General features: G+C 39.2%; 1 protein-coding gene across 3 annotated transcripts in view; it reads right to left on the reverse strand.

Annotated features, from left to right (window-relative positions):
- Positions 1 to 20,712, reverse strand: part of ZNF407 (zinc finger protein 407) — a 426,993-nt gene that overhangs the window by 132,506 nt on the left and 273,775 nt on the right. For all 3 annotated transcript variants that reach the window (XM_021073780.1, XM_021073786.1, XM_021073791.1), the window contains one exon: positions 5,404 to 5,582. In XM_021073780.1, coding sequence (XP_020929439.1) covers positions 5,404 to 5,582 — 179 coding nt within the window. The remainder of the gene's footprint in view (positions 1 to 5,403; positions 5,583 to 20,712) is intronic.

A 20,712-nucleotide genomic window follows, 5' to 3' on the forward strand; every position in this document is an offset into this window, starting at 1 on the left:
ACACCCTCTCCATGCTTGGTGCTCCAGGGCACTCTGTCCACATGTAATGAGCCACACCCAGTGTTTTTGGGGACCTCTGTCCACACATAGTGAGCCACGCCTGGTGCTGCAGGGCACCTCTGTCCATGCCTAGTGAGTACTGCTTCAACAGCAGACGAGCTCTTTGAGCTGTGGAGACATAACATGGAGCTGTCTCTTGGATTCATGAGGAAAAACATTTCTTTCTTCAGAGAGACAATCAGCAGAGCCTTGGCATGCCCCCCTGCCCTCTCCTTGGCCTGCACCATCTCCATCCTTCCTTCTTTAAGGGTATTTTAGAAATATTCTGAGCTATAACCACCCAAGTCCTATAGAAGGTCATCTCTATCGCAAACATAAAGTGTGTTTAATTCTTGCTCAAGGTGTAGTAATAGAACACAAGATTATTCATGGATAATAAAGATGGGAGAAATGCAACTGCTAAAACTACAAAGCTCAGGAGTTCCTGTCGTGGTTCAGTGGTTAACAAATCTGACTGGGAACCATGAGGTTGTGGGTTTGATCTCTGGCCTTGCTCAGTGGCTTAGGGATCTGGCATTGCAGTGAGCTGTGGTGTAGGTTGCAGGTGCGGCTCGGATCCCATGTTGCTGTGGCTCTGGCGTAGGCCGGTGGCTACAGCTCCGATTCAACCCCTAGCCTGGGAACCTCCATATGCCACGGGAACGACCCAAGAAATGGCAAAAAGACAAAGAAACAAAAAATAAAAAAAACAAAACTACAAAGCTCAAATAAAGACTGCTTTTGAGATGACACAGATTTCACTAATAGAAAAAATTATAATGCACAATGAAAGAAAAAAATCTGGTAACTTGTAATTTGATGTTGATTTTCTGGGGATCAATGTGATTAGAAAAATCTCACCATAACAGATCTAGAGTGGACCTAAATAAACTTCTTTAGAAATTTAGGGGAAGGGAATTCTGCTTTCCTGTTTGTGTGAAGTATATACTGGAAAGTGCACAACTCATAGAAGAGCTTGAGGAATATTCTCCAACTAAACACAACCAGGTCCCAACATTAGGAGCAAGAAGCAAAACTAGCACCACTACTCCTTACCCCAGTGACTGCTGCCCCCAAGGGGAAACAGACCTTGGTGTCTACACTGTAGAGCAGCTTTGGCTGTTTTCATAATAAAAAATGGAATCATACAGAATATTCTCCTTTTTGTTTGGTTCAGTTCATCCAATGATATGATTATGAGATTTATTTTATTGTTGCTTTAGCTGAAGTTCATTCATTCTCATTGCTATGAAGTATTCCATTATATAAATATACAACCTTTATACATTCTCCTTGATGGGCATTTGAATACTTGCAGTTTTTTGATTATGATGAATAGATCAATAATTATATTAAGTATAAACAATAAAAAGACTAAGTAAAAGATTAAAGTTGTCACAGCAGCAGCAGCAAAAGAAAGTGCAGCTACATGCGGTTTGTAAGCAAGCTGGCATAGCTATACAATATGAAACACAGAATGATAGTAAGAATTATTACTGCAGATAAGAAGAAACATTCATAATTTTAAAGGAATATGTATTTTTTTCTTCGTCATAGGTATGTACATGTGTATAAAATGCTCCTAAAGTTCCAAGCACCCAGTGATTTGTCTTTAAAATATGTAAAGCCAAAATTCACAGAATTGAAAAGAAAAACAGACAAATCCACAATCATAGTGGCAACTTTAATATACTTCTATTAACACAGCTGACAGAGCTAGCTTAAAAAAATAGTAAGAATGCAAACACTGTGAACAACACAGTAAACAAACGGAGTAAGTGACATATAGGGAACACAGAATATAGTTCCAAATAATACCATTGTTTCTAGTATGTCTCAAACATTTACCAAAACTCACCATGTGCTAGGCCCAAAGAAAGTGTAAACAAATTTCAAAGGATTAAAATAATTCGGACTATCGTCTGTAAGCACAGTAGGTGTTAAGCTACAAATCAATTTCTATTTCAACAGTTAACAAAAAAGATAACTAGAAAATCCCCCAAATGCCTGGAAATTGAATATTACATTCTAAATAATCCACTTTTGTTTAAAGAAATAACCACCTGTAAAAAAAAAAAAAAAAAAAAAAAGCTACAACCAAAATTAAAGCTCACACACAGCCTTTAACTCTCTTTTGTGTGAAATAGAAAATAATAAAATCATTCTTCTAGCCCTCAACAAACAGTGGGAAAAAAGACAATGAACCATCAAGAAAGGCAAACAGAGAAGAAGAAGTGGGCAACACTCACGGGAGCCTCCTATAAACACACCCCACAGTTTACACCTCACTCTCCTTGAGATCCTGTGAAAACTGTGCAGCAGGCATCACCACCTGAGCTCACAGAGAGGAAGTCTGAGATCCAGAGTTAGAACAGAGTCCCAAGACGTTCAATGAGGGAATGAGAGCTGGAGCCATGCACATGGAAACATCCACCCTTAAGGACACGCACATGGAAACGTGGGTCATGAGAGCGACCAGGCAGCAGGAGGGCATCTCAGTGCAGGTGCGCCCAGGGCAAATTACGTTACTGACAATCTCTTCTGCTGTTGTCATCTAATGTTTTCCTTCTTGTGAAACCATGAGATGTTGGATATACATAAAAGAAAGAGCCAAGTTGGATCCCAAGTGAATATGCTTATTTTGCAGGTAGGTTAAAAGAACTGCATCATTATGCTTCACTGAACTTGGGATCACAGAAATCTCAACCCAGTCGCAGTGCTGAGAGCAAGAAGCAACCAGCGGCCTCCTTCAGGACTGGGCCATAACCGCTCCGAAGATCTCGTGCCACCTCCTGACCTTCTACAGAGCTGTGACTCAGGGATCATCAACTGTGGGGCCTGGTTTCTCTTCCAGGCAGCATGGAAGGAAGAGCAGCAAGGGCCTACTTCAAATCCTGCCTCCCATCCAGGAAGGCGCCTTTCACACACTCAGGAGTGTATCACAGATGATTCAGAATTACAAAGTTAAAAGTTAGCCTAAAAACCTTGCCTTTTTAAAGGTTTCTCATAACTGTGCTAAGTTTATCAAGGCAAACATATTAGTGAGGAGTGACACTGCCAAGCACAGTGAGGGATAACTAAGTGGCAGCCTGTATGCACCACGTGGACTTCGCTTGTGAAAATACTAAGGGAAGCTACTATAATTCATGCAGAGAAAGCTTCTAACAGAATCATAAAAATATAAACAGAAAACTAGGATTCTATGCACAAGAGCATCACAAACATACACAAGGAAACGAGGATAATTTTTCTAATAAAAATTTTTATACAAATGATAACTCAAAATGGAAGACTGAGCCGCACTAGCTCAGCCATAGCGTAAGCAAGGCAGTCCATCCTTTCTGTGCAGAACAATGAAAGGGAGGTATCTCTTTGGTTTGCAATTAGCTGTGTTCCCCCTCTCTTTGCTGTTTACCTCATTTAAAAGTTAGAGGTACCTTATTTTAGGAAAATAGCCCACTTTTAGTGTCTAATTGGTGCAATGGAATTACAATTCTGCATCTTGAGAAGCAGGCGTAGTGACACCACCTTGAAAATGGTACTTAGCTGACAACCTACCATCAATTTGGATGGTTTTGCTTGGCCATTTCTTAAAGCACCACCTTTAAGGCAATATTTCCTTTTTTTTTTTTTGTCTTTTTTGCCTTTTCTAGGGCCACTCCCGCAGCATATGGAGGTTCCCAGGCTAGGGGTCGAATCGGAGCTGTAGCCGCCGGCCTACACTAGAGCCACAGCAACGCGGGATCCAAGCTGCGTCTTCGACCTACACCACAGCCCACAGCAATGCCGGATCCATAACCCACTGAGCAAGGCCAGGGATCAAACCCGCAACCTCATGGTTCTTAGTTGAATTCATTAACCACTGCGCCACGACGGGAACTCCCCACGGCAATATTTCTGACATCTATCTGCATTGTCATGTGTTCATGGTAATAAAGAACCCATAGGTACTGATCGCCCAAAGATATTTGAATTTGACTTTGTTTTTGTCAACTAAATCTGATTGACTGTCTAGTTAGAAACCTTTTCAGTAACAACCTAACCAAAATGTAAAGAGTACTGACCCCTGTTTTCGTTTTTCAAAACAGCTCTGGTAAAATAGAGATTCCCCAAATTAGATGTTTCACCTTACTTAAAAAGAGTTGATCATACGAGCACAAAGAGAAATCTGAAAGAACACATCAGTGGAAAACACATGATAACCTCACATGCAGACAGTGTCAAATGTATTAAGAATATTATCCTAACTCAAATTACTCATCAAGTTCTGTTTGCTCTAACATAGACATCATTTACATATTTTGCGACTGGAGCCTTGCATCTCTGGTGGGATTTCCCATGGCTTGCACTGCTCATGCTCATGCATGAAGGGACTGCGAGGAAAGCATCACAGCCAATACCTTTAAAGGTTTTAAATAGATTTACGTGTGAGAAATCTGAGGTGTAGAGGTTTGCCTGCCTGGAACCCATGCAGCCAGTGAGAGGAGACGCAGAGTTTAAATAGCTCCAACTGATCCCAAAGCATCTGCGGAAAGGCATCGCCTGTGTCAACTGGCATCATTTACCTACAGCACTGTTTGGGCTACACTGTGCAACTTCCTCTAAATGTCCTTCAGGTAATACTTCCTCACAGAGCTCCCACACTCATAATCCATCATCTGGCTGTTCTGCACACAAGTACTCAACTCAAGGCGTGCTTGCTCACTGAACAAAATGTTGAGCTACAGGAATGGATCTGCTCAATCCTGCAGTCGCTGCTGTATCTCTGATCCTTCCATGGCACCTGGTGTCCCGTCCAATAAGGCCAAAATGATCTCAATGGTCATGGCCGTCACCAACATTCCCTAGGCCCTAGGCCAGTCCCTCTTGATTCCTGGATGTGGTGACACTACGTTACCCACCCGAGAGGTCCTGCCCTCTCCTCAGTCATATTCTCCTCCTCTCCAGATGCTCACTGGAAAGCAGTGGTCCAAGGGATAGGCTATGACATTATCAATCACAAACATGCGTTGAAAAGAAATTTAAAATCTTTATCAATTAGTCAAAATAAGAAGCTCAAACAACTACTACTATTTCAGTTCAACTGCATTTTGAATATTTGCTATTAACAACTCTGTTGTCCTGGATGATGATTTTGTCACATTTGCTCTTGATGAAATAGAACGGAACAGACCTGTTTTCACAGTTGCGTGGGATAAGACCAAGTGTACTGTTTTGTAAGTCTTGAAACAGACACTATCACATATGTTACGACATTTAAATAAATGCTGGTGATGTACAAAGAGCATGATAACTATTGTGACAGGTGAAACGAAAGCCTCTTAAGAAGCACAAGTATTTTATGTAATAGTTTTCGTTTCTCACCAGCATGCAAGTAGGCCAGGTCAGGGTTCTCGATGTCAGGATGTTGTTCTTTCAGGTGGTTCCGGAATTCCACAGGGACATTTGTCCCATAGTCACACTTGGGGCAGTTGTACATCTTGACTCCTTCATGTTTTCCCGTGTGTAGAATGTGTTTGCGGATGTTTTCTGCACAATTCGACCTACCAAGTAAGGAAGAAAAGTCAACAGAATTAAGGTCAAATCAATAACACAAGATCACAAATCATGACGTTAGCTACCGCCCACGCGGGCCTCACTCCAGGTCAGGTACTGTCCTAAGGGTTGTGCTCATTTAATACATTAAGCCCATGAGGCCAGTCGCCTTTGTAACCCTGGTGCTAATTCCCAGGTCTATTGCCTGAGCGATTCATTTCCATGCAGAACTGGAAATACAAACCTCCAAGTATTATGATTTTAATATCAGATTACTCTGGCACCACTTGAGGGCAGTGAAGGAGTTTCCTTAATCCTGAGAACACACCTTTCCACCCTGAGAAGTGGTACAAAGGAAAGCACTGTCACCTCCACTGAACACATGGCACTAAGGAAACAAAGAAGCTTTGGCTTTTAAGTTCTGTCAAGTGAGCTGCTCCCAAGTGAGGCTCTAAAATAGCTGGAAATAAAAAAGTAGCTGGAAACAGCTCCCACCCCCACATTTGGGCAAGATGCTAATTGCAAGAGAATGTGCTCTACGGGTGAAGGTTTTTAAAAGGGATGGTCTGAGACAGTACAACTAAGGGCTGGTATACTTTACACTAATCTGACCCTGAAATAGGCTCTCCTCCTCCTGTCTTCTGGCAGATGCAGAAATGCAAGGCCTGAAATGAGTAGATTCCTGGGCACAGGGCACTCACTACATGGGAGGCAAGCTAGCCACTCTACCTGCCCCCGCCCATCAGCGCCCTGCATCAGACTGTGCTCCAGACCCTGCCCACACTCACGGCTATTGTCATTGCATGAATAGTAAGGAAAAGTGCCCAACAAATTCAAGCAGATTGCGTGTGTGTGCATGTGTGTGTGCGTGCATGTGCATGTGGTACTTAACCAGTAAGAAGCGAAAAAACTGAATGGCCCTGGATTTCCTACAGAGCAAAATTAAATGCCGAAAGAAAATCAAGCAACATGTTTATCAGTCTTTCCTGAAGGTGCTGCTGAAGAACAAAATCCTGCAAGATGACATGTGAGGTAAAGCTCCCACGTCCAAATAATGTTAGGAAGTGGTAGGTATTTAGCAAACACATCTCCCTGATTCCAACTATGGAAGGCTCTGCATGGCCCCAGCACCCCTAAGTGGCATCACGTCTGTGTGTGTGACACGTGACTGCACCAGGAACACACCCTGGGAGATGCTACTGAGGATGCAAACATGGTTCTAAGCCTAAATTTCATAGTCACCTCGTTATCACTCACATGGAGATGCAACAAACAACTTTAGAAACTCAAAGACTCAGCAGCCATGTGAGCTATTCTCAACAAGAGGGGTGTGGAGCAACAAGAGAAGTGTGGAGAAGTGTCGCCTAAGCAAGCAGAGCTCACAACAGCAGCAAAGGGAACAGCAGCTGCCGGGAATGGCCGTTCTTCTCATCTATCGTGTGGATGGAGCTGGACTGCAAATACCTTGTGTGTGAACGGGTGGTTGGCACAGTGGGGCCTGTGCCACGACAGGACCCAAGTCAATCCTCTGGAAAAGCTTCTGCTACCTCCCTCCCATCCCCAGGCAGGGTCTGACAGCAAAGGACACCGCCAAGGGATCTGCATGAGTGGGAAGATGAAATCAGATCTCTCTGCCTGGACCAGAGAGAAACACACTGGAACAGTATGCCCAGTACAGCAATGCCCCACTTCTCTTTTTCTCCAAACATATTTTACTGATTTACATATTAATATTTACATTTAAAAAAATGTTAACAGAAGAGGAAGAGGAAAACTGGAATTTTCTCAATTCTCTGCAGTTTGCCTTGGGCAAGGGCTGTGTCAAGTTTTCTGCTAAGTTTCTCTTAGAACTGAGACTACATCTGTGTAAGCTGGTCAGTGAACATATGTGTACATGACTTATCTCTGTCTTGTCACTACCGAATCACCAAACTTGTTTTTATATAAATTCCCTGTTTTTAATTAATAAGTACCATAATAGGGTAAAAATGGGTAAGAACCTCATGTGCTCTATGTGCCTGCCACTGGGCTGGCCATTCTGAGTCTGTCCCAGGACCCCTGTGGTGGAGACTCTGGAGGGACCATTCTGGAGATGAATGTCAAAGGCTATAGGTCCAGAAACTGGTTGAGATGTAGGTTTTGTGTGTTCAAGGGCAAGGTATTTCAGGTACACCAACAGCCCATCTTTCTTATAGTACTTACATATCAAAGATACTTGCACGTTCTCAGAAAAGAATAGGGTTTTAGAGCTTCTTAAGTGGATAACCATTCTTGGAATAAATAGCTCTGCATCAAGGTGACAGAAATAATATAGAAAAACATTTGAAGGCAAGTGAAAAGAATGTCCATTTCCGAGACAACTAAAAGGAAGAGGGTCATTTCTGAATTCTCCAACCAATGGGGTGAACTGTTCCAAGTCATCCCCCAATTCTGCAGATCTCCCATTTGTTTTCCATGGCATCACAGACACCCCCTAAAATCACCATTGTTTACTGACACTGGGGAGTGAAAACAAAATCTACTACTGTACTTAATTAGCACTGTTTATTAGGGCTGTTGATTCTTTGGTGCCACCTATATTATTTCCTTATGGAAAAAGCTAGGCATTAAGAGTCATCAAAGACATTCACTGATCTAGTGAGGAAGTGGAAATTACCAAAATACACACATTTCAGTGTATGATGTATACTTAAATGGGGGACAGTACAAGCAATGGATCCTAATCTTCGGTGAAGGAAGAAAGCAATAACTTTGAAAACAGAATGTTATCTATTTGAGAAGTGAGTATCTTGGATAAAAATAAACCAGTGTCTCCTAGTACATCAGTAGCATGTGGAATCTAACAAACAGGAGGCTATCACTGAAGCAAGTGAAAGAGGGGAGGGAGGGTTAAGAGGTGAGAGGCTTTTTATTTAAAATATAGACTAAAGCAAAAAATAAGTGATGTGTATCTTGGTATTTTAGGTTAAGGATCATTTCATACATATGTTTTATATCTTTATTTTTATTTGTGTTTTATACACACATATAAGAAACATTAGGAGGTTTCTTGGTGGCTCACTGGGTTAAGGATCCAGAGTTGTCACTGCTGTGGCTCAGATCACTGCTGTGGCAAGGGTTCAATCCCTGGCCAGGGAACTTCTGCATGCTGTAGATGAGGCCAAAAAAAAGAAAGAAAGAAATATGAACTATATGCAAAAAAAGAAGAAAAGACAGTCAATGTCTGTCTGTAATAAAAAAAATATAGTTCATATATTTCATGGATAATAGTATATTTGCATGCTATCATATCCTTTTTTGCATCGAATTTCATCCACCGTAAAAATTCTTCAAATGTTGACACAAAAAGGAACTTTTCAAACCTACAAAATCAAACTATTCCAATCGAAGCCTAAAAAGTAAAAGCTATAAACATTATATCAACATCATTTAAAGCAGAACACCTGCAGAGTAGGGGTAAACTGTAGTCCGTACACTTCAGACTATCAGGAGACAGAGAACAGACTATGTGGCAATGTTCCAAGGTTCAAGTGAACAATAAATAGATTGGATACTTTCAACTAAGTAATTCTGAATGATACTCAGCCCCAAATGACATTCTTCCCCCAAACAAAAAACAAAACTTGGGAAACTGAAGTGGGACTGCAGGCAGGAGAAGTAGGATGTTCTGTTTGACATTACCTCAAACAGGGTCAGATGCAGGTTGCCAGAAAAAATAACAGCAGATAAGCCAATTGGACATATGATAATTACGAATGGGTGATGGAATAATGCCTTCAGCTTGACATTGACTTTTAAGACAGTGAGTTTACTTTTGTCCTATGTTCATAGATTGGAAAACTTAATATTAGGATGGCAATACTCCCTAAATTGATGTACAGATTCAGTGCAATATCTATCAAAACCTCAGCTGGATTTCATAAAGACATCGAAATGCTGATCCTACAAGTCATATGGAAATGCTTGGGACTTAGAAGACTCAAAATATCTTGTAAAGAACTAAGGTGGAGGACTCACACTTTACAATTTCGAAACTTATTACAAAGCCATAGTGATCAAGAGAGTGTGGTACAAGGGAAAGGATAGACATAGGCGATTTTAGCAGGGGAAGCGAGAGCACTGTTCCATGAGAAGTTAGAGGCCTCAGCAGGAGCTGCAGGCTCCTTATGGGGAGGGGAGCAGCGGTTCAGACAGGACCTTCTGGGCCTACAAGTGCAAGCACTAAGTTTATGGGAAAGGCATTCTAAATTAAGAGCATCTTTCTTTTCTTTCTTCTTCTTTCCTTCCTTCCTCCCTCCCTTCCTTCTTTCTTTCTTGCTGGCCACACACATAGCATGCATAAGTTCCCGGGCCAGGGATCAAACCAGAGCCACTGCAGTGACAATGCCAGATCCTTAACCTGGTGTGCCACTAGGGAACTCCAAGGACATTTCAAATGAAATTTTGAAACAGAACACTTTAAAAATCTTGAGGAAGCTTTATGTATATATAAAGGTTGTAGACATGGCTCAGATCTGACATTGCTGTTGCTGTGGCATAGGCTGGCAGCTGTAGTTCTAAACCGACCTAGCCTGGGAACTTCCATATGCCTCAAGTGAGGCTCGAAAAAGAAAAAAAAATAATAATAATAATGCACTTGCTGAAGTCACTAAACAAACATACCTTCACACATTTCAAACATCAAGAAGTCTAACGATGGAGAGACACAGTAAAGTTCGCCCCTCCACCAAAGACACAGGATCCCTAACTCTGTAATCTTTGGGGAGAATTAAGAACGATTTTCTCAATCCATAAACATATTGCATCTTCTTTTCGCCCACCTTTTTGCACGTAAATCTGTTGGCACAACACGTGTCAGCACCTTACTTTTTTCACCTAACCAAAGAATGTGGGGGATCTTTCCAGGTGGGTACCTGACAGCAGAGCAGCCCGAGGCCAGCCTTTCCCTCCTTTGCTAATAGCCAAACAGCACTTCATGGTAAGGACAGAGAATGTTCTATTTAAATGATCCTCTGCTGAGGAGCAGTTAGGTTGCTTCCAATCATTTGCTAGTATAAACAAGGTTGCAATGAATAATCTTGTGAAATACTTCCTCCATTTCTCAGGATGCCAAGAGGATCTCATGGTGCCAAGTGGAATTTCTTCAAATGTCAATGGGCATATGCTTTTGTAATTTTGATAAATGCTGCCAAATTGCCCTCCAGAGGAGCTGTAGCAATTTACACTTCCACCAACAATGTTTGAAGAGCCTGTTTCTGCACATTCATGCCAATGTAGTGTGTTTTGTTATCAAACTTTCAAATTTTGCCAATGTGGTGGGAGAAAAATGGTAGCTCACTGGGGTTCCAGCTTTTAATTTTTTAAAATGCTAATTTGTATTTCTCTTATAATTAATAAATTATCTTCGCAGATATTGAAATGCCAAATGTATTTTCTATCTCTCTACTGTGCTTCCATATTTTTAATCAGTTTTCTTCTACAGGGTTGTTAGTCATTCTCTTAAAGCTAAAGGAGACTGACTCTCTGTCTATGACAAGTAGCAGATACTTCATCCTTAGTTTCATTTATACTTCGCTTATGGTATCTTTTGAAAAGTAGAAATTTTTTACCTTGTTCATCTTTTTTACTTGTAGGTCATTAAAGAATTGCCCCAAATTTGGCTCTAGTATTGGAACAATTGTATTATGTTCCATTAAATATTAGATCCCGTTCACAATTCTCCTAGAGTGTGGTGTAAAGTGTGGCTCCAGACCACTAGCCCAGTCTCTCAATGAAATTTATTAATAGTTTATTTTCTCCCACTGACCTGAAATGCTACCTCCATCAATATTTTATATATTTGAAGCTAATCCTGGACTTTGTATTATGGTCTGCTGGTCTGTCAAGCACGGGCTCATCTGGTACAATGAACCAGAGGCAGAGTTCATCCTTCTACGTTGCTCTTTTTCCTCCCAGATCACAACTTCCCACCCAAACCATCACGTTATCAGTCACAAGACTGCTCTTGGGTTGGTGTGACAAACCACACCAAGTGGCATGGTGGTGAGTTAACTATGGAAACAGAGACCTGTGCCAATAATAAAGTAATGCCACTAAGGCACAATCAGGTAATGTCTATCTATTTATTAATAGGTACTGGTGATATCATCATACAGATAAAGAAACTGACTTGCAGAGAGATAGCAGGGCACAGATGTCAAGCACTAAGGTGCACACAGATCCTAGGTAAAATATTCACTTCCCAGTTCCCCAAGGGAAGCTAAGTTTCTGCCTCACCACTTCCAAACTTTTCTGTGTGACCTTAATGATTGTCTTGGGATACTGTTAACAATTTGGTATGCTCTAAATGTAAATTGTCATTAAAAATTTCTGACAGTTCTACTTAAAGAAATACATTAGCTTTAACACTTTGACTCCCATACTTTTTGACCATGTAGTACTTCTGTTGTTTTATGGGAATAATACATAAGGCTGTCATGAGGATTAAGAGCAATAATATTAAATGTTCAGAAAATACCACAGGTACTCAAATTCACTTTTTTTTTATTACTACTACTAGTCTTTCTATTAAATGCAATGTGGTTCAAATATTGGGATTATTATTAGCAATTTTCTTACTGTAGATGAAAAGTAAATTCAATTCATTTGGAAATTAATAGGTTTTCAAAACAGTTACACAGTGTATGTATGCATATACATTTGGAAATGCAATTTCTTTTTCTGCCTGTCCAGAATGTATTTTTGAACTCATATCCTTAAAAATAATTATTGTAGTTAAGTTTATGTATTAGAAGAAGTGTATTATGGTGCATATTTATCTAAAAGTTTAGTTGAAAGAGGCTTCTACTGTATCTTTAAAACAGTAATCCAAAAGGAATAATGAATAAGCCAAATAAATTTATGTAAACTAAATTTAGAAGTTTTCACTTTCTTTTTTTTTTCTTTTTTTCTTTTTTTTTTGTCTTTTTGCCTTTTCTACGGCCTCACTCGCAGCATATGGAGGTTCCCAAGCTAGGGGGTCTAATCAGAGCTGTAGCCACCAGCCTACGCCAGAGCCATAGCCACACGGGATCCGAGCTGCGTCTGCGACCTACACTACAGCTCATGGCAATGCTGGATTGCTAACCCACTGAGCAAGGCCAGGGATAGAACCCGCAACCTCATGGTTCCTAATCAGATTTGTTAACCACTGCACCACAACGGGAACTCCATAGAAGTTTTCACATTTTTTAAATCAGTAGTATTTAATTATAAATTCACTGGGCAAAAACCAAGTCAAATAAAGCCTGGGAAATCTCCAAAGGACAAGAAAATAAAGCTGTGATCACTGCAGATGGCGGAGGGTGGTACCCAATACAGCAGCTCAGGGCTTCTTCCACAATTTACATAACATGGCTCCAGATACACAGTCCTCTGCTACTTATGTTCTAACTTAAGGACCCACAAAGAAAGAGCCTGATAATTTTCAATTATCAAATAGTTGTGCTGGCTAAATTTAAAATTGGTTGGAAGCTACAAGAATAAGGAACTTCATCATGAATGGATGTTGAATTTTGTCAAATACTTTTTCTGCATCTATTGAGATGATCATATGACTTTTGACCTTTGTTAATGTGGTGCATTACACATTGACTGGTTTGCATGCATATGCTGAACCATCCTTGTGAACTTGGGATGGATCCCACTTGGTCGTGGTGTTGATCTTTATGTGTTGTTGGATTCAGTTGGCTAAAATTTTGTTGAGAATTTTTGCATCTATATTCATCAAAGATATTGGCCTATAATTTTCTTTTTTGGTAATATCTTTGTCTGGTTTTGGTATTAGAGTGATGGTGGCTTCATAGAATGTCTTTAGGGTGTTCCTTCTTCTTTAAACTTTCGAAAAGTTTTCAAAGGCTGGGTATAAGTTCTTCTTTGGGAGTTCCCATTGTGGCTGTACCCAACTAGTATCTGTGAGGATGTGGGTTCAATCCCAGGACCTGCTCAGCAGGTTAAGGATTTGGCATTGCTATGAGTTATGGTGTAGGTCATAGTGGCTTGGATCTGGCATTGCTGTGGCTGTGATATAGGCTGGAAGCTGCAGCTTTGATTTGACCCCTAGCCTTGGAATTTCCATATGCCACAAATGCAGCCCTAAAAAGCCAAAAATAAAAAATAAGTCCTTTTTTGTATGTATGGTAGACTTTACCTGTGAAGCCATCTAGCCTTCGACTTTTGTTTGTAGGGAGTTTTTAAAATTACATATTCGATTTTACTTCTAGTGACTGGCCTGTTCTAATTATCTATTTCTTCTTGATTCAATTTTGGTGTGCTGTATGTTTTTAGAAAGTTGTCCATTTCTTCTATGTTATCAAATTTGTTGGCATATAACTGTCATATTCCCTTACGGATTTTTTTGTTTGTTTGTTTGTTTTTTGGTATTTCTGCTGTATCAATTGAGATTTCTTTTTCCTTTTCTTATCTTGTTTATTTGCATTCTCTTTTCTTCTTTATGAGACTGGCCAGAGGTTTGTCAATCTTATTTACCCTTTCAAAGAACCAGCTCTTGGTTTTATTGATTTTTTTTATTGTTTTTCTAATCTCTGTTTTATTGATTTCCTCTCTGATCTTTACTATTTCCTTCCTTCTGCTTACTTTTGTTCTTCAACTTCTAATTCTTTCACGTGGTAGGGTAGGTTGCTTATTTGAGATTTTTCTTATTTTTGAGGAAGGCCTGTATCACTATGAATTTCCCTCTAAGAACTACTTTTGCAGCATCCCCTAGATTTTGTATGGTTATGTTTTCATTGCAGTTAGTCTCAAGGTATTTTTTAATTTGCTTGTTGACCTATTGATTTTTTAATAGCATCTTGTTTTGTCTCCATGTAGTCAGTTTTTTCTCACTTCTTTTCCTGTGGTTGATTTCTAGTTTCATGTCATTGTGGTCAGAGAAGACACCTGAAAGAATTTCTATACTCTGAAATTAGCTGAGATTAGTTTTGTGCCTTAGTATGTGGTCATCCTAGAGAACATTCCATGTTCACTTGAAACGACTGTATTCCTATCAATTTCTCCTTTTATGTCTATTAGTATTTGTTTTATGTTTTGGGATACTCCTATATTAGGGGCATATATGTTGATGAGTGTAATATCCTCTTCTTGAATTGATCCTTTTATCATTAGTGTTCTACTTTATCTTTCTTTATGGCCTTTGTTTTAAAGTCTGTTTTATCTGATATGAGTATTATGACTTCCATGTTCTCATCATTTCCATTTGAATGAAATATCTTTTTCCACCCCCTTACTTTTAATCTATGTGTGTCCTCTGCCCTAAGATAGGTCTCTTGTAGGCAGCATGGTATAGGCTTCTGCTTTTTTTATCCAGTCTGCCATCCTATGTCTTTTAATTGGAGCATTCAGTTCATGGACATTTAAGGTGACCATTGATATTATGTATTAATTGCCATTTTAAACTTTGTTTTCCAGTTGATTCTTGTTCCTTTCTTTTTGTGGCTTGATGGTTTCTTTTTATTTTATGCTTCTTTTTGATTTTTGTGAATCTATTGTTTGTTTTTGGTTTGTGGTTGGCCTGTTTTTCAAGTAAGTTAACCCCTTCTTACATCTGTTTGCTTTAGACTGATAGTCATATAGACTCAAACACATTTTTTTTAAAAAGGGTCTACATTTTCTTACACTCTTTGCTCATATTTTATGATTTTGATGTCCTTTTCACATCTTCATATTCATCCTTTTGCTGTTCCTTGTGTTTATCACTGCTTTCACAAATAGGATTCTTTTCCTTCTTTTTGATCTGTATACTGGCTTATTTAAGTGGTTACTCTCCAGTTGTGATTTCCTCCATCTTATATCTTCTACTTCTTTCCTATTTAGAGGATACCTTTCAATATTTCTTTTAGAATAGAAACCATTTGATAAAATTCAGAATCCACTTATGATAAAAACTCTTACCAAAGTGGGTATAGAGAGAACATATCTCAACATAATAAATGCCATTTAGACAAACCCACAGCCAATATAATACTCAACGGAAAAAAGCTGAAATCTTTCCCACTAAAATCTAGAACAAGACAAGGAAGTCCACTCTCACCACTTTTATTCAACATAGCAATGGAAGTTCTGGCCATAGCAATCAGACAAGAGAAAGAAATAAAAGGTATACAAATTGGTAGAGGTAAAACTGTCATCATAAGCAGATGACATGATACTATATACAGGAAAAGATACATGCACCCCTATGTTCACAGCAGCACTATACATAATAGCCAAGACATAGAAACAACCTAAATGTCCATCAACGATGAGTGGATTGAGAAGATGTGGTACATATATAAAATGAAATACCACTCAGCCATAAAAAAAGAACAAAATAATGTCATTTGGAACAACATGGATGCAACTACAGATTATCTTGCTAAGTGAAGTAAGTCAGAAAGAGAAAAAGAAATACCATATGATATCACTTATATGTGGAATCTAAAATATGGCACAAATGAACCTATTTATGAAACAGAAATAGACTCACAGACATGGAAAACAGACTTGTGGTTGCTAGGGGAGAGGGAGTGGGATGAACTGGGAGTTTGAGGTTAGTTGATGCAAACTACATTACATTTAGAGGATAAACAATGAGGTCTTCTTACTGTATAGCACAGGGAACTACATCTAATATCCTGGGATAGACCATGAAGGAAAATAATATTTTAAAAAAATGTACATGTATTTATGACTGAGTCACTTTGCTATGCAGCAGAAATTGGCACAATGTTTTAAATCAACTATACTTTAATAAAAAAGGGAGGGGGAGTTTCCTATAGCACAGTGGGTTAATGATCTGGCTTATTTATATGGAGGTGCCAGTTTGATCCCCAACCTGGCACAGTGGGTTAAGGATCCAGTGTTGCTAAACTATGACGTAGATTCAATCTCTGGCTGGGGAACATCCATATGCAACTGGTGTGGCTGAAAAAGAAAAAAGAGAATAAAGAACTTCACATTCCTCTGGCTAAAATGGGACATTTTTATTAAGGATGTTTAGCAAACAGTTGAATATCACTAGGAGTGTTGAACCCAACACATCACCAGTAAAGAGAGAAGAAAAACCCATGCATACAAGGGATAAAGATGTCACTTCAGGTCAGTGAGGAAACAATGGCTTATACAACCAATGGTGTTCAGAAAACTGCCTACCACATGGGGAAAAAATACATTAGACTCTTATGGTCCTACACCTTGCAAAAAAAATGCCATTTGGATTTTAAGATTAACATAAGGACACTAAATTATAAAGGCAGTAAAAGAAAATACTTTCATAATCTTAGCTGAAAAGAGATTTCCTGAATAAAATTCAAAACCCAACTGCTATAAAAAGATGTAGCAAAATATACTTCATAAAAGTTAAAACTGCTATATAACATATCAAATAAAGCTAAAATATAGGGCAAAGAAATGGACAAGATATATGCAACATACATAAAAATAAATGAATAATACACAGACTTATGAGTGCATGTGACTAATAAAAAATAAATACCTCAAATATTGAATAAAGAACATAAGCAACAAATTCATAATTGGGGATCTACAAATGGTTATGTAGGCATTAAGTGATTCTAGTAGCCAAGGATATACCAGTTAAAGCCTAAGGAAACAGAAGAACAGAATTTAAGACTGGTGGCATTAATTAATGCTAAGGGAAATGAATGCCACAGGTGTCAGTTAGCAAAGGCTTTTTGGAAGACATTTGATGAGAGCCTTCAAAATTAAATTATACACATACTCTTAGACTTAGGAGTTCAATTTCTATAAAATATTCACAAAGAGGATCACTAAGCCATTGTTTATAACACCTAAACCTAGGGACAACTTTGAAAGGAGATGTTTGCTAATAGAGGAATGAGTCATTAATTTATGATGATCCACCCTATAGATTTCCAAACTGCTGAGAGGTAAGGGTTAACCTGTAAGTCTTCTTCCTAGATTAGGGGCTGATCTCCTACAGAGCTCCATGGAAGCCAAATACATTCTGGTGAAATGTGGGGAGGGCACAGCCTGATCACAGGAAGAGAGGGTACCCCCAATCATGAATGTTTAGTGGTGTCAGAACAAGAAAGGGACTGGAAGGCAAGGCCACAGGACTGCTCCCCCATGGCCCTGACCTCATGGTCAGGGTGACTCCATGGAGCTGAAAAGTCCCACAGCACCTCTTGTGACCAGCACTAAAAGGTCCCTGAGTGTAGCTCCAGGTAGGGGGACAGGCTGGGAGAAGGAACAGTGTGACACACAGGTCTCTGAACCTTCTAGGGAATGCTGCAGAAGAAGGCCTTGTGTGTGTGTGTTACTCATCATTCATCCTTACATGTTGGACAAAAGTCATTCAAGAGAATAAGGCAGATCTTAAGTACCACTGGGGCAAAGTTTCCAAGACATGCTGTTATTTAAATAAGTATAAATAAAGCAAATCCCAGATAAATACATATAAGGGTCCTTTTAGCTTTTTAAAACTATATGATATACTCCCCCTGGAAATATACATGTATTAAATGGTTATTAGAAGAAGGCCTAGCAAACTATTGATGATAATTATATTTATGGAAAGGCTTTCAAGGCAGAGGGAACTTCTATGTTTGCTCAGCATATTTTTGGATTACTTGGATTAGTCATGAGATTTATCTTTAGGTTTTACTCACATAAAGCAAATATGATCAAAATATATATTTTAAAAACAACTGGACTGTTCAGTATTACATAGAATGCAAATGTTATAAACAACAGTTTGGCTTCCATAAGTTGGTAACAGAGGTGGAAATCCTTAAGTGTAAAGATTCTCATGTTTACAGAGAGATAATTCAATTTGATGAATCAAGTGAAAGATCTAAGTAGGATAAGTCAGGTTGCAAAAGCAATCACTTAGAAAACCAAAATGAATGCCATAAAAAAATATGGGAGAGAAACAAGGTGTAGTGGTAAATGGGGTGCTAGGGCTAACTTCCTGATCTGTGATAACTACCAGATAATGGAGAGAGGGGCTTGAAGAAGACTTGGGCTGGGGTGTGGGGGGGGCAGTTAATAAGACACTGACTTTTCAAATTATTAAGATAAAATAGTAAAAATAATATACAACTATGCTAGGTTTTATAGGCAGCTAAGAAAAATAGGTATTTAAAATAATGGCATATTTCATTGCCTACAACATTATCCAAAGTATCTTTTTAAAAATAAGAAAAAATGAGTTTATAGAAATCAGAGAAAATCACCAAACGTAATCTTCTGAACATTTTCTGCCATGCCAAATTTTAATTAGACAATTCTTATATCACCTTGCTCTAAATTCTATGAATTTTCTTTTTTCTTAACTGGTGGCTAACTATTAAAGAGGACGATTCCTATCAGATCACTTACTATTTATTACTTTTCATAAACCCCAATTCTTTGAAATCATTCACTGTGACAATAAAAACTGATGTACATTCATTGTTCTTCCCACTCCTCAGCTATAATTATGTCAATATGTGTTGTGATAAAAGAAACAGCACCTGATACTAAAGCAAAACAGTGTCTTACAAGATAAAGGAACTCGTGAGATAGACTAGGAGCAGATGTATGGATCTGGATTCCAGGCTACGTCAGTGTCTGGGTGCTCACAGCACTGTTCCAAACGTGGCTAGCACTAGCGTGTGCTCATGAATCAGCCCTGACACTGGCCAATGTACCCACAGATGGCCTCCACTCACTGTTCATATTGTCCCAGGCAAGGCCAGCCTTTCAGACCCCCTGAGAGGTCTTGCAGAATAGAAGCAATTCAAGCCTAATTATTGCTATGATTTCAATGGAAAGTCTATGATTACAAGAAAAGTCATCTTTTGTAGGTACTAAGGTATTATTTTCAAATAAATTTATTCAACATATTCTTACTCAGGGCCTACTACATTTAAAAAAAAAAAACATAAAAATGAATCATGTTGGTTATATCCTCAAAGAGAAATATAGTTTGGTAGGAGAGATGAGCCATGTGCGTCAAGGACCGTAACAAAAGGCCATGTTTCATAAAATGAAACAACTTGGAGACAGAGTTGAAAATTCCATCCATCTCCTTCAGGACTGCTGTTCTCCCTTTAGTGACATCTCTAATTAAGAAGGGCTGAGAATTACCTTGCTTTCCACACTGCTCAGAATGCTTGACTAACCTCAACTGATTTCACATGATATTGATTAACCACACACTTACCTACGCAAAGCCCACAGCCTTGGACAGAATCTGCCTACTGCTCTCCTCTTCTTGTCCCCCGGAGTAGGCACAGCTTCACATCTGCTCTTCACCATTTATCTTCCCAAGCTCACAACTGTTTAAACTACTTCTCTATTCAAATCTCTGCTCATTTTGGTTGCTACAACCAGGAATAACACTGAGCTGCTTCAAACCTAACAACTTACCCCACCTTCCACTCTCCTGGAGAACAACGAAATTCACCTAAAAGAGTAGGAAGTGACTGTGAACTGGCTCGGTGAGAAACCCAAATTATTTTGTTAAAATTTAGCATCTAAAGAACAGCCCCCCTCGAACACACTGTGTGGTTATCTATAGAAAAGGAGTTGCATTTAAGCTTGTGGCCAGATATGGCCTGTCCTCCATGGTGCAAGCAGGGAGGGGGGCCACCAGCCATGAAGCCCTAGAGAACCTTGATTTCTCCTTGGTTCTTCTTTAGCCCAAAGGGGTAAAAAATAGCTAAAATTTCATTAACTGTTTATTTCTTAATATACGGATATATTCTCAGTCTAGAAAACGGCATCTTGTTTTGAGAAAAGTACAACCCAGCAGACTTTCATCTGACAGGAAGCCAACAAAATAAAAGCTCACAGAAATGTTTAAGTAATGATCAGATGCCTTATCCTATGTGCTTATGAGAAACTAAAACCCCTAGTCTCGTAGGTAAAGATGAGTAGCAGACATTAAAGGTGGCCTATCATTTACTGAACTAGAAATCTCTCGGCACCCCAATTAGTCCAGCACAATGCCCATAGGGCTTCAGGGAAAAGGCCTGGGTGGCCAACACTTCACATGTTTCAGTAAAACAAAATTACCTACTTTTCTTTACAGCAGGGATTCTGTAAGTCTTTTCAATATGCTGTTCATTCTGTGTC

The sequence above is a fragment of the Sus scrofa genome, chromosome 1, assembly GCF_000003025.6.
Source record: "Sus scrofa isolate TJ Tabasco breed Duroc chromosome 1, Sscrofa11.1, whole genome shotgun sequence".
Classification (NCBI taxonomy): Eukaryota; Metazoa; Chordata; class Mammalia; order Artiodactyla; family Suidae; genus Sus; species Sus scrofa.